Consider the following 15,268-nt stretch of genomic DNA (forward strand, 5'->3'; position numbering starts at 1 on the left):
TCTCTCCCTTCCCCGCTCTCTGCCCCCCGCAGCCCTGCCGGCTCCCCGCTCGGCGGGGCCTCCGGTGCAGGACCTGGGTTCTTCTGTTCTTTCCCCGGGTCCTGGTCGCAAACCTCCCACCCCGACTTTCCCCCGCTCCTCTTCCCAGCCTGTGGCGCGAGTCTTTGCAGCCCCTGCCGGGCCCTCCCCGGCCCGCATCTTCTAAGTCTGCTTTTCGCCCTCGTCACCAGCTCTCGGACCTTCTGAGGGTCGTTTCCCCTGTTCTTCCAACTCTGCGAACCCAGAGTCCGAGGTAAAGAAGGCAGAGCCGACTGGTCGGCGCCGGCGAAACGCTTCTCGGGCCGATAGGGGGCGCCCGGGCCGTCGCAGGTTGGCCCTAGGAGGTCTCCGGCGGCCCTGGGGCCACGGCCCGCTTCCTCTCCCCTCTAGGCTTTGTTTTTCGTCTGGAATTTCGATGGGAACCTAGGAACACCAATTCCTTTAGCTTTACTTTTCCTGTGTCCTTTGCAGAACTTTGAAGAATGGGGACCACTGGGTATCTATCCATCTAAAGGTGCCAGGAGGCTGATTAATCTCTGAGTTCCTCTTGGTTCCTGGGGTGTGTACCCTTGGCAAGTCACTCACTCACTGCGATTTAGGATGAACCGTATAATAATGATGAGAGTAGAGACAACGAATGAGCACTTACGACGCACGTTGAGGGATAATTTGCACCTAAATATGTTCTCAAGTGGTGCCCAGGACACGCTGGTCTCTGCTCCCGCGTGCACAGTCTTGTGGAGGGAAGCAGAAACAAACAAAGAATTCCTAGAGGAGAATATTACAGTTACCGTGTTTGCAAGTGGGTTTATTCGTGTTTTCCTTGCTCATCTTATGACGTTTTAGTGGCGATAACCCGTGAAAAGAGGATGTAAAAGCCTCTTGAAAAACAAAACCTAGCCGGCCGGGGAGGCACTGCTCTTGGAGGATGTGGGCAGAGGCTAGAGCCCCCGGGATCTAGCCTTCCGATGGCGCTTGGGAAGCAGGGGCAGGAAAGGCCAGTGGTGACAGTTCTCTTAGCCCTGGCGACACAGGCTTCCTATGTAAGGGCGGGCGGTGGAGAGGTAGCTCGCCGCCTCCTGCCCCCCTAGCGAGGCTCTGAAGGTCAAGAAGCTGTATTGTGAAGAGGGAACCCTTGCTAACACAAGGTTCACCCGCACACTCCATTTGAAAGCTGAAGCAGCGTTATCTGGAGGGGATTCATTCACACGACACATACTTACTGCCCGCCTGCTGTTTCTAGGCACTGCTCTGGGTGTCAAGTATACGTTCAGTAAACGAAACAGACAGAAGCGATGTCCCCATGCAGCTTATGGAGGGGTGGGGGAAGGCAGACAATACACTTAATGAGGAAAAGACATGATATGAGAAGTGCATGGGAAAACAGTCAAGAGGGGTAAAGGGGGCTGGGGTTATCATTTTAAAGGAGCAGCTAGGTTAGTCTTCATAAACATTTGAGCAAGGACCTGAAGTGTGTGTGTGTGTGTGTGTGTGTGTGTATGTGTGTGTGTGTGTGTGTGTGTGTGTAGGCATTGGGGGGAGAGTACTCCAGGTAGAACAGTCAATGGGTGTATGTGGTGTATTGAAGGAGCAGTTTGCCAGAGTAGGTGGGTGACTGGGGAGAAGTAGGAGATGAGGTGAGTGAAGTGCCCATCTCCTTCTATGGCTGGGAACAGGCCCTGGGCTGTTAGGCCTGGGAAACAAACGGGGCAGGGATGGGGGTTGGGCGGAGGAGGCGAGTGAGTGTGGCTGAAGGGGCTAGACGGCGTGCTCCCATGCCGATAGGAACTCAAAGCCAGTGGCCAACCCTGGGGTTTACGGGCCCTGTAGTGGCTTCTGCAGACGTCTATGATGGTTGGAAGTGTCAGCATCCTCTGCGGCGAGGTGCTGCAAATAGGAGTTGGGTCTCGGGCCCTTGGGGCTCCCTGAGGTCTGGAGATACAGTGACCCATGGTGGCAGCTCACAGTGGTGAGAGCATCTCTTGCCAAGATGCTGTAGGCTCTGTTCCTCTCCCCCCCTCTCCTCTTCCTCCTCCACCTTCTCCTGCTCCTCCTTTTTCTCCCCCTCCTTTTCCTTCTCATTTTAAACTGCTTTATTGAGATATAATTCACATACAATACAATCCGCTCATTTAAAGTGTACAATTCAGTGGTTTTTAGTATCTTCACACATATGCACAACCATCACCACCGTCAATTTCAGAACATTTTCATCACCTCAAAAAGAAACTTCTTCTGTTTCAGCTACCACCCCCCTGCTTCCCTTCTTCTCCCCATTCCCAAATTCTACTCTCTGTCTCCATAGATTTCCCTACTCTGGACTTTCATATAAATGGGATCATGTAATATGGTGACTGGCTTCTTTCATGGAGCATAATAATTTCTAGGTTCATCCAGGTTTAACATGCACCAGCAGTACCTCATTCCTTTTCATGGCTGAATCATGTGGTTTCCTTACATTTCCTTCTACTGATGGGTAATCATTAGTCTTTTGTTTCTGAAAGGCATATTTGCTTGTAGAAATCAAGGAAAATCTTGGCTCCCTGTCCTTGGCACCTGATGGCATCTCTTGAATTTGCACATGAGAGAGAGGAGAAGGAGGCCGCACATACCTTTCCTTAGTGGCCGAGTGTGGTTGATGAAGACTACAATTGTTTTCTCCATGCGTCATCTTCAGACCTTTGGAGAAAGCTCTCCTACCTCTTCCTGCTTATCTTATCTCCAGATCCTTCTACCATCCTTGTACTTACAGGAAAACAGGGCTTGAAGGAACCTTTAATTTTTCCATCTGATCCTTGAGGTCCCTCAGTACTCTTTTTTTAAATTTATTTTTATTTTTTTTATTAGTTAAGGTATTACAAATGTGTCCTCATCACCCCCATTAAACCCCCATCTTCCTCCCCCCCCCCAAACCCCCCTCAGTACTCTTAACAAGTTTCTAAACTTGAAATCTTCAGAGTCTGAAAATTCTGAGCAACTTCCAGCTCTCTCCCTACCCCGGTCACCTTCCCTATGTCACATCCCTTTTCAGTGCAGATTCAAACATGGGGCTCCAGGACAGATGTATCATGTGCCAGCGCCACCCACAGATTAAAAAAATGGTCTGGGCTGGGTAGTTTGAGAAGCACTTCCTCTTTGTTCTCTTCTCAGGTGGATTCTGAATCTTTTAAAGGAACCGCTCAGCCCCTGTGTTTCTTACCACCACCCTCACTCCCTATTGCCACCAGCCAGCCCCTGCTCTTCTGCTTTCCTTCCTATCTCCTTTAGAGCCAAACCTGCCCCTTAAGCTCTACAGAGACCTTTTCCAGTCTAGCAGTTATGACCACTTGTTGGTTCAAGTATTTCATTTCTTTTAATAACCAAAAAATGAGAGAATTGATTTAGCATATTTGAAGAAGTGACTTCTGGTTAAAGGAAGGGAATTATTCTTGAAGAAAGGGGTGCCCCCTATAGGAGACAGAGTTGCTTACAAGGCATTTAGACCTTTGTCATTGCTCAGCATGTTGTGGAGGGACTTTAATTTTCACTTTGGACGTTTTTGTTGTTTTTTTTACAACTTCCCCAGCTTTCAATTTCAGCAGCAGAGCAAAATCCAGGATGGCGACAGATCCCGTTGTCCTCATTTACATTGAGGCAATATTTGCTTAGATTTAGTATATTGGTCAGAAGTCACACTACAAGTTGGTGGTGACCAAATAGGTTGTGATATTAACTGGTCTGAGGAAGTGACCACTTCCTTCTCAAGCACTTTTGCTCAAAGGGGGGGGGGGGGGGGGGGGGGTTCAAATTCACCAGAATCCCTGGAATGAGACATTTTAAATATGTATATTTGTGTGAAGATACTAAAAACTTTGTTTCATTAGAAGAGGCTAATCTCATAAGTGCTTTTTATTTCAACTGTATATTTAAATTTTTATTTTAGATGTTTAGATGTTTTAGATTTATAGAAAAACTGTGAAGATAGTAGAGAGTTCCTGGATACTCCACACCACCAGAATCCCTGGAATGAGACATTTTAAATATGTATATTTGTGTGAAGATACTAAAAACTTTGTTTCATTAGAAGAGGCTAATCTCATAAGTGCTTTTTATTTCAACTGTATATTTAAATTTTTATTTTAGATGTTTAGATGTTTTAGATTTATAGAAAAACTGTGAAGATAGTAGAGAGTTCCTGGATACTCCACACTCAGTTCCTGCTGTTTTTTTTTTAAATTTTTTATTTAAATATATTTTATTGATTTTTCACAGAGAGGAAGGGAGAGAGATAGATAGTTAGAAACATCGATGGGAGAGAAACATCGATCAGCTGCCTCCTGCACATCTCCCACTGGGGATGTGCCCGCAACCCAGGTACATGCCCTTGACCTGAATTGAACCCGGGACCCTTCAGTCCGCAGGCCAACGCTCCATCCACTGAGCCAAACCGGTTTCGGCAGTTCCTGCTGTTATTAACATTTAAACTTTCCTTGACGACAAGAGATCTTTAATGAACCACAGGTTTTGTGATGTCTGTTAACAGAGAGGCAGGGAGTGGTGAGTACTTATTCCCTCAGTGGCCTAGAAGTTGTCAATCTTAAACCTGCTGTTTTGCTTTTGGGTCACTATGTCCTCATAAAAGTGGCATAAGTGGCTCAAGGCCACGTGGTCAGGACTCTGTAGTCACTGGTTTCCTGCTCATCAACCAGTGCTCCAAGAGCCACACTGCCTTCCTTTTTTTAAAAAAATTTGAGTAGAGAGAGAAATGTGGATTTGTTGTTCCACTTATGCCTTCATTGGTTGCTTCTTGTATGTGCCCTGATGGAGGACTGAACCTTTAACCTTGGTGTACTGGGATGATGCTCTAGGCCCACACTGTCTTCTTAAGGGAATTTCTTATGCTCTAGCAAATCTCTTCTTCACTTTTCTTCACTTCCTTGCCATCACTTGTCAACCCATTGAGGACATTGCCAACGGCTTCTTCATCACTAATGTACAGGACCACAGCCTTTCTGAGATCTCATTCTTAACCCATTTAGTCTTGGCTCTGTGACTAATTACTGAGTGTGGATTTAAGTAATTCCCTTCATCCTCACAGCTGAAGTGTTTATTCATCTGTAAAAGAGGCATTTGGGCCAAGTGATCCCCCAACGATACCCTCCCCCCCACACACACTATTTAAATCCTCACCCAAGGACAAATTTTTTTACTGATTTTAGAATGAGGAAGGGAGAGAGAGAGAAAGAGAGAGAGGTGAGAGAAACATCAATTGGTTGCCTCTTATATGCGCCTCAACTGAGGACCAAACCCACAACCTAGGTACGTACCCTTTTGGTGCATGGGATGATGCTCCAACCAACTGAGCCACCCTGGCCAGGGCCCCCAAAGCCCTTCTTAACTCAATCGTGTATTGTACCAGGCATGGGGGGAAGAGTAGGCCAGTAGAAGCAATAGCTAATGCAAGCATCTGATGTGGCATTGCATGTTTGGGCAAAAGCAGAGTCTGGTACAGTTGTAACACCAGCTGTAAGTGGGGAAAGAAGTCAAACAGGCCCGCTGGAGGTGGACAGTGAAAGACCGTGGGTGCCCGGCTCTCCATCGGGATGGTATATCTTGCAGGTCATGGAAAGCAGGCGTGTTGACATAAGTGCCTTGTTCTTGCTCAGGGGTGTTCCGGAGGTGTGACATTCTCCTCGTCTACAGCCCGGATGCGGAGGAGTGGTGCCAGTACCTCCAGGATCTTTTCCTGTCCAGCCGGCAGGTCCGTGGCCAGAAGACACTGACTTACCGGCTGGGCCCAGACACTTTCTTCTCAGCTGAGGACCTGACCTTCTTCCTCAGCACGCGCTGCATCGTGGTGCTGCTGTCCGCAGAGCTGGTGCAGCACTTCGGCCAGCCGGCCCAGCTGCCGCTGCTGCAGAGAGCCTTCCACCCGCCACAGCGCATGGTCCGGCTGCTCTGCGGGGTGCAGAACAGCAAGGAGTTCCTGGACTTCTTTCCAGAGTGGGCGCACTGGCAGGAGCTCACCTGTGACGACGAGCCCGAGACGTACGTGGCAGCTGTGAAGAAGGCCATTTCTGAAGGTAAGGGTCGCCTCTGAGGTACAGATGAGCGAGCCCTAGAAGAATGGCTAACCCTGCCCCGGCGGGGCGCTCAGTCGGTTGGGGTGTTGTCCAGCACACCAGGAAGGTTGCAGGTGCCGTTCCTGGTCGGGGTGTGTAGGAGACAGCGACTCATGTTTCTCCCTCACATCCGTGCTTCTGTCTCACACTCTCTCTTCCTCTCTCTCCTTCTTTCTCCCTCTTCCTCTCTCCTTTCCTCTCTCTAAAATCAATGAAACATCCTTGGGTGAGGATTAAAAAAAACCCCAAAAAACAGTAACCCAGGCCCTAGGCATTTCAGGTGAGACACCGTCATGTCGACACTAGTCATTTGTATTACAAAACGCACCTGGACCTCACTATGCTAAGAGCCCCAGCTGTACTCATTGGTGTAGAGCAGCCTGCTCCTGGGCTGGGATCATGATAGGATAGGTCTCTGGGACCGAAGTTGAGGAAGGTGAACCTTTCCCTTGGGTTCTGAGCTCGGACAAAAGCCTGTTAGAATTTCCTACACCTTGGGAGATGCAGGACACAGGTTCCAGCCCAGGAGAGGGCAGTGGGTGTGGGAGGATGAGACTTAGTTTGGTGGGAGTGTGAGGAACAAGACTGCCAACCTTCCGGCTTGCAAGCCATTTCCATTTTACCATCACATGACTCTAAGATTTTTGTTGAAAAGGTATCACTTTTGGATAACATACTTATAGGGAAACAACCCTCCGTTTCCCGCCAGCCTAGCTTCTGTTTTTTGCCCTGTTTCTTCTTGTAAAGTGGGAAAATTCCGATCCTCTCTGCCAGGGCTAATGACTTGAGTGGCCCAGGAAGTATGACGTACACTCTGATGAACAGTAACGGAAGATATACTTTTGGATGAATACATGTCACAGCCTTTCTTCCTCTTTTTGTTTTCCATTCTTGCCTCACCGTGGGCTATGAGCAGGCTATGCGTTTTCTTCTGTTCTCTTAAGATCTTGTAAACCCGATGCCAACAAAGAAGCCTGGAAAATGATGGAGTGATGTAACTATGTTCAATTATCCCTGGTGGGACTTGGGCATTAATTTAATTCATCCTCCCCTATCTCATTTAGTGAACCGAATTAAGAATTCACAAATTTTTATTGACCTTAAAAAGTTAATATGTACTGTAGCCTGACTGGCGTGGCTCAGTGGTTGAATGTCGACCTATGAACCAGGAGGTCATGGTTCGATTCCTGGTCAGGGCACAGGCCCAGGATGCAGGCTCAATTCCCATTGTGGGGCTTTCAGGAGGCAGTCAATCAATGATTCTCTCTCATCACTGATTTTTCTATCTCTCTCTCCCTCTACCTCCCTCTCTGAAATCAATAAAACTGTATTTAAATTAAAAAAAGTTAATACTGTGTAACTCCCTAGATGCTTTTATATCAGGAATAGTTTGCTTTAAATCAATAAGTACAAGCAGGTCATGGAACACAGTGGGACCCCAGCTCATTTTGTCACATAAATGACTAGTGTTAGCCTAAAGATCTCACCTGAGATGCTTGGGGCCTGGATTAGCAATTTTTCCTGGGTTTGCTTATTTTTATTTCAGAAGGACACGATGGTAGAAAAAGCACACGATTCATACTTGCTTGGTCACACTTCATTGATTGGAGAGAGTTGTGATCTGCCTACATTTACAAAGAAGTGAGACACAACTGGTTATTTCTGTGGATTAGCTTATGTCACTGCAATGGTTCATTATAATCTTGTGGGCTGGCCACTGGGACCCACCAACCAATCAATCAGAGTTCCCTGGATGAAATATCACTGTACTGGCACCTCATGCTCTATCCTCTAACTGATTTTTCTTTAAAACATTTCAGTGGTGTTATTTTTAAAAATTGATGGTGAAAAGGATTTTTAAAATATTGTTTGGATTGCTCACTTTGGCACTAAAATCTTGTTTGGATGCATCCAATGTTTAGATGCCTGGATAAATTGATTGCCTGTATTTTACTTTTTGCTAGCAACTCTGGCTCGGTATGCTATGAGTGTTTAGTGTCAAGTGTTTCAGAAAGAATGAAGTGTTTCACAGTGGTGTTCCTGTTCTGAGAGCAAAGAAACTTTCATCAGAAAGTCGATTTTAATGGGAGAGTAAAATGAGCTGCTTAGTAGAAAGTCTCTGCAGCTCAGAATCAGTGGATACGTAGGGACAGGTGGAATTCTAGGAAACAGAGGAGGAAGGAGTCTCATGGCTTCAGTGTAACTTGTTGGTATTAGATTTGTGAATTTGGGGGTTTGAGGTGTGTAACAGGATGGCTTGGATTTGCTTTTGGGGTCTCCATAGCCATTGCCCTTGGTCAGCCCAGTTATGTGCAATAGCTCTGATTTTTATGCTAGACAAGTGTTCTTTAAAAAAAATTTTTTTTAAATTGATTTCAGAGAGGAAGGGAGAGAGAGATAGAAACATCAATGATGAGAGATGAACATTGATTGGCTGCCTCCTGCAGGCCCTCCCCCTGGGGATCGAGCCTGCAACCCGGGCTTATGCCCTGATCAGGAATCGAACCGTGACCTCCTGGTTCATAGGTCAATGCTCAACCACTGAGCCACACCTGGCCGGGCCAGACAAGCTTTCTTAACAAACTTAAGACTCTGAGTCTGGCAATGTAGCAAAAAGACCTTTGAAGTGCGACAGAGGCACTCCATTGCCTGGCTCTGCTGCTAAGGAGATGGCTAATATTGGGCAAGTCACTCAGCTTCTTTGGGTTTCACTTTCCTTTTCTGTAGGAGGCGGAATTAGACTTGACCTAAGACATTTTCCAGGGCTAATAGTCTACAACTCTCCTAGGCCAGGGAGTCTCAAACATTTTTGAAGCATCACCTTCTTGCCCTATTTCACGCCTGCTTTGATTCCTGGGAAGCTTCAGGCTAAAAGAATGTTTAAGGATAGTATTATCCCCGACACTGGAAGTCTGGCATAATTATGTCCTTGGTTACATTCTCTATAAATTGTGATAGTTTATTTTAATACTCTTCTTGTACCTGTGAGGTTTTCCTAAGGTATCCCAAAATAAAAGCAAAAAATGAAAATTTCATATACCCCACTACTATAAGCTGCCCCAGGTCTATGAGAAATAAATACCCGAAACTTGTTTCTTTGACTCTGTGCATTAAAAAAAATCCCAGTGGGAAATGTAATGAAAACTTGATAATGGGGATAAACTACTGGTAGGGCCAATAATCATGGGGTTATGATTGTAGGGTTATTGAAAGCTACGGGGAGACAAATTTCAGGAAAGCTTAGTATCAATTAGAGCATGCAAAGATGGAGGGGGTGGCCTTTGGAGATGATGAAGCTCCCAGAATATTTATATTTACATTGTTTCTTAACTTTGAGATGTTTTGTGAAAAAAACATGACTACTTAAAATGTAGGCTAATTTTTAGACCATTTAAAATTTAAAATAAGGCCTAAAGATCAATAGCGCCCAACCGGCATGGCTCAGTGGTTGAGCATCAACCTATGAACTATGAGATCATGGTTCAATCCCCAGTGTGGGCATGCAGGAGGCAACCAATCAATAATTCTCTGCTCATTGATGTTTCTATCTCTCCCTCTCCCTTCCTCTCTGAAATCAATAAAAATATTTTTTTTAAAAAAAGCTTTTGAGAGTAGAACTGGTAAAGGAGGTAATTATTCCAGAAACTTAGGTTAAATGCAGTTACCGGTCGTCAATTATACTTTTTCTTACTGCTGCGTTATGTAAGTGTTTCTCAGGAGGCCCTGGGGATCTTGAACTATGCATATTCTCACTCTGTAGGTCTGGGTGGGGCCCAAGATCCTGCATTTCTAACAAGCAGCCAGGTAATGCTGTTGCCACTGGTCAGGGGTCCACATTGAGCAAGGTTCTAAGCCACCCTCCCTTTACCAGATCAGGGGTCACGCACCTTTGCTGTGCATGGACCATTTTCTCACTTTTCTGGAAATGGAGGCATCATCACATCAGGGCGACTACTGAATGCCCATCGATTTCAGTATAAAATTAGGCTAGTGTTGGCGCTGAGGCCAGCAGATTTCAGGGTAGAGCTCCTGAATTCTCTTCCTATGCCCCTGCTCACAGAGTCCACCAGTTAGCTCTGGCAGATTTTAATCTCTTAGTTTTCCAGATGCAAGTAAGTCGTCCTGCTATTGGAGTGGAGGTATACTTTCATCACGATCCTTACGGCTTCTTCATTTAATAGGCCCGTTGTTCATAATTACTACTCCACTAAAAATGTTTTAGAGGTTTTGTTTTCCACCCCCTCTTTCCAAATTTATCAGCTACCTTAAAATCGAGCAGATGTTTTAATTAGAGACTTGAGTGTGTTGGAGCAGCCAGTTTATTTCTCAAGATCTTCATCTGCGAAATGATGGGTTGGACCAGATGATGTAGAAGGCTGCTTCCAGCCCCTGTGCCGTAATATATTATTATAAGTTTTCTAAGCAAATTACCTAGAACTTTTCACAGATGCAGTTTAGTTCCAAAATGTCTGCAAGGATATATATTCAGTGCATGAAAGACTGTATTGTTGTTCTGAAACTTTGGACTTGTTGGGTGATTATTTTAAAAGAAGGAAGTGAGAAAAACCCAGTTACAGCACAGAAATTATTTCCTCTTTACTGGAACTCTATTCTCTGCTGCAAATCTCACTGGAATACAAAAATAGATTTGTGAGCCTGTGTGGGAAAGGACTTGGTGGGTGATATTGAGTTTTATTTCAAAAGTTCTCATCATTGTGTGTGTTTGTCTGTGTGGAGGGGGAAGGGAAGCATTATCCCTGATTCTCCTAATATGATTCAGAGATCTCGTCTGTTTCTTTATATGATTTCTTTTCTCTTTGCCTCCTCCATCTTTCTCATACCCTTTGTGCTTCAGAAGTTCTGATGTTACCCCAAATCATGATTTTTTTTGCCCCACATCTGGCCTTCCTTTGTTGATATTAATGTTCTAATCTGGATGTTAAACTGGAATTTAAAAGAAGAACCATTGAGATATTTAAACATGCTTTCAGCTAATCCATGGATTCCAAAATCTTTCCCTACATTTGAAAAGGAACATTTTTTTCCTGAAATAAAGTGATATATGTTCATCATAATGTTTTAAAAAAGAAAAAGATACCTTTAGGTTATTTCCATTTTTCTGAAATAAAGTGATACATGTTCATCATAATGTTTTTAAAAAAAGAAAAAGATACCTTTAGGTTATTTCCATTTTTCCCTTTATAAGTAACGTTGCAGTAAATCTTCATGTAACTTTGTGCCTGAGTCTTTGTGAATCTCTGTTGATTTCCTCCCAACCATATCTGTGTAGCTTCCCAGAGACAGGTTCTCCCCCCTGCTCTGTGCATCTCCCAGCCTCCCCCGTTAACCTGAATCCATGGCTCCCCTTCTACAGGTTTTTGTTGTTGCAGTTTATTTCGCCTTTTCTTCCCCTTTACGCCTAAGTCAATTATTCAAATTTACAGTGTCTCTTGCAAAGATCCTCATATGGAGAACAGCCCTGCACCCATCCTTCCCTTCACGGAGAGAGCTCATAATCAGACAAATGCTTGTATGGCAGCCACTATGAGTCATGGATACTGCATATGCATTTATTCCCCCCACAGCCCCGAGTGGGTAGATGGCTTTACCACCATTCCACAGAAGAGGAAACTGAGGTTCAGAGAGGTTAAATGACTTGAGTAAAGACCGGGAACAGTTCACTCTGGAACCTCGGGCCTTCAGACTCTCCAATGCTCTCCACTTTTCTCTAAGTCTCCTCGTCCTCATGGAGATAAGAAGGATGAAGAACCCTCATGGATCGAGAAAGGATTAGGGAAAACAAAGTTTCTTTTGACCACAGGTTCCCACGTCAGGCTGGGCATTGGCATTGCCCCGCACTTGGTTTAAAATACAGGCGCCTGGGCTCCACTCCGGACCTACTGAACCAGAACCTTGGGGGGTTGGTCCCGGGAATATGAATTTCAGAGAGCCTCCACAGTTGGTTCTGCTGGGTAGTCGTGTTCTTGGCTCTGCTCGGTGCCTGCTGTCCTGTCCTTGGTGTTCTGGTTGGACGAGTCAGCAGCAGCTCAGGCCCTGTGGGCTGTTACGATGCAGGTCACGGGGCACTGGTCCCAAGGTTTCCGAGCTTGGCCATGGCACAACTCCCTTCCACGTCACAGGCAGAAGCTCTTAAAGACGGGAAGAGAGTCAGACCCTCACAGCAAAGGGGAAGTCATTGCACCCTCCTTGCTCTCCTAGGTGTGGTGGCCTTGCTGATGGTAAGTCATTGACTTCTGGGGCTTCTGCGGTGCCTTGCAGAGCCTGAGGGAAGAATCTGACCTGGGGCTGCTTGAAATGGACTATTTTTGTTCTGCTGGTCTCCTGCCTCGGGGCTGTGGGTTGTTGGGGCTGCTTTTTCTCTGCGGTGAGTTAGTCTGCAGTCAGCTCCTCAAGACCCCCCCTGCTAAAGGACGCTTTCTTCACACAGTCTTCCCTTTTGAAATGATCTTTGCTTTGGGGAAGAAGATGCCCGACTGAGATGGTGAAGTCCATCCTGGTGTCATGAAAATGCTACAGTCTGCCCAAGTGTCCTTTGGACTCCCCTTGCCAGGTACCCTGATCGCCTTGTAAAATAAGATACCCCCACCCTCCTGGCTGTGCCCAAAACCGTTATTGAGGATGAATGCCCATGATAGAGTTTTGTGCCCATGGAACTTTTCCCTTGAGGCCTGAGAGTCCCCCAGGATTATAAACTTCCCACAAGGCTGTGAGCCCCAGGAGTCATAGTGAAATTGGCCAGTCTGCTGCTTGGTCAACCACCCAGAGACAGCCTTCTCCTCTCAGTTTGTTGGTCTTTCTGTGGTCCCTCAAGGAAAGTATCTGCAAGTTTCTTGGTCAACTGTGTTGGTGAGATGCAGTAAAAAGGGGTGATGAATGCTGATGTTTCCACTAGTGTGAGACTCTCAAGTCTGCACCTGTCCTGACCTAAGTTTTCTAATGTGCCGGAATCGAAGTATCAGTGATAGGAATTTATTGGTTAGTTTCATACCCTGTTGTTTCAGTATTTTCTGCATCTGTCTTCTCCTGGGACTATTGCTGAAAGAGAATACTGAAACTTTGGAGGGACCGGACATCTATTTTCCCATTTCAAAGCCCTTTATAGACATTATTTTATTTGGTCCATGCAGTTTTCCTAAAAGGCAGATATTATCTCCAATTTAAAGATGAGGAAAACAAGGCCTAGCCATGTTCAATGCCTTACCCAAGGTCACAGAGCTGCTTTTACATTAGAGCTAGGATCAGGGCCAGGGCCTCCCGCCTTGCAGTCTGAGGCCTAGTTATTGCCTTATCTAGACACCACAGACAGCCTTTCATCTGGTACATATTTATTGGGCATTCACTATTCTCAGGGCCCTGTACTAGGTGCTGGGATAGATCAGAGAAAGACAGATATAGTCACTGCTATAATAGTACCTACAGTCCAGACCAGTGCTATCCAAAAAAAATGTATAATGTGAGCCTCATATGAAATTTGAAGTTTTCTAGTAGCTGCAGTAAAAAAAGAAAGAAAAAGAAACAGGTGTATTAATTTTTAAAATGTCGTTTCTTAACCTAAACATATCTAAAATATTCTCATTTATAATCAATATAAGAATTATTAATGAGATATTTTACATCCTTTAAAAAAATACGAAGTCTTTGAAATCTGGTGTATATTTTACACTGAAAGAACACGTTTCAAATATTCAATAGTCACGCATAGCCAGTGGCTGCCATACTAGACAGCGTGGATCAAGAAGGATGCTTACTTTTTAGAGAACTGGGGCCATATCATTTGATATATTAAATGTCATGTGTAAAATATGCCTATCCCAGTTTCTTCATTCATTCGTTTATTTGGCAGTCAGTCATTCAGAAAGTACTGAATGAGCATCTGTCAGGTGCTGGTCTGTATTTTTATCTTTTTCTCTTTCTCTTTATTTCTTTATCTTTTTCTTTCCTTTTCTCACTAATTTCCTCTTTCCTACTTTCCATCCCTAATCTTCCCCTTTCTCTGTCCCTTTGTCCAGAAATACAATGTCAGTTAAGAGCAAATTAACTTTGATTAACAACAGGGTTTCTGTCCTTGAAGTGACCAGTTTATCATCTGAACTAGTGAGATTGAGCTCCTGGCAAGCAATGTGAAGACAGAATCAAACCAGGGTGCTCATAAAACACACACACACACACACACACACACACACACACACTCACACACTCGCGCTAGAAGCAACTATACATAACTTTTTAAAATTGTGTGTGTGTGTGTGTGTGTATGTGTAACTTTTCTCCTGAAAGAATACACAAAAAATTGTTGGTAGTGGTTGCTTTGGGTGAATAAAGGATATTTTGAACTTTTTGTTTTAGGCATTTCTCCACTGTTTTAATTTTTCTACTGTTTTAATGTTTTACTTTCAGTTAGGGATTTTAAAAGGGAAAAATGTTGGTGTCATGGGGATTTTATGGATCAAGTTGGGCTTGCACCCAGCTAATCCGAGTAGGTCAAGCTTCAGGTTAAGTTGCGTTGTGTAAACTCCTGGGTCTTCTCGACTTCATCAGGCTGCTCTTCTGTGTAAGGGGAAGCGACATGGTGTTGGTGTGTGCTGTTGCTGTAATATCTGTACCGTCACTGACTGGGTGTGGGTTAATGACTCAAAGGGGGGACAGCTACATATCTTTGAGACATGTTTACTCTTGTCATATCAGATTTGAATTGATGTCTTCTGTGGTGTTGGTGTGCGCTATTGCTGAATATCTGTACCGTCACTGACTGGGTGTGGGCTAATGACTCAAAGCGGGGACAGCTACATATCTTTGAGACATATTTACTCTTGTCATATCAGATTTGAATTGATGTCTTCTTAGGTTACTACACTCTTTATGACAAATAGTAAGAGAATATGGGTGTATATTTCATGGACTCTGACACTAACTGTTTTGCCACCTTGGGCAAGTCATTTGGCCACCGTGGACCCGTTCTTACCCTTTTAAAAATGCTCGGAAGAGCACACGTTAACATCTCAAACCTTTACCGCCATAAAGTTCCATGATTTTAACTATGTGTGATTTTTACATATCTTACCTTGTGTTGCTGGGTCTCAGTTTGATAGTTTTCAAAATCCCATGAA

General features: G+C 44.8%; 1 protein-coding gene across 1 annotated transcript in view; it reads left to right on the plus strand.

The window, feature by feature from the left end:
* PIK3AP1 (phosphoinositide-3-kinase adaptor protein 1) overlaps positions 1–15,268 on the plus strand; it is a 100,729-nt gene that overhangs the window by 718 nt on the left and 84,743 nt on the right. Inside the window, exon 2 of the mRNA XM_014532630.1 lies at positions 5,667–6,101. Coding sequence (XP_014388116.1) covers positions 5,667–6,101 — 435 coding nt within the window. The remainder of the gene's footprint in view (positions 1–5,666; positions 6,102–15,268) is intronic.

The sequence above is a fragment of the Myotis brandtii genome, unplaced genomic scaffold (assembly GCF_000412655.1).
Source record: "Myotis brandtii unplaced genomic scaffold, ASM41265v1 scaffold902, whole genome shotgun sequence".
In the NCBI taxonomy this organism is placed as follows: Eukaryota; Metazoa; Chordata; class Mammalia; order Chiroptera; family Vespertilionidae; genus Myotis; species Myotis brandtii.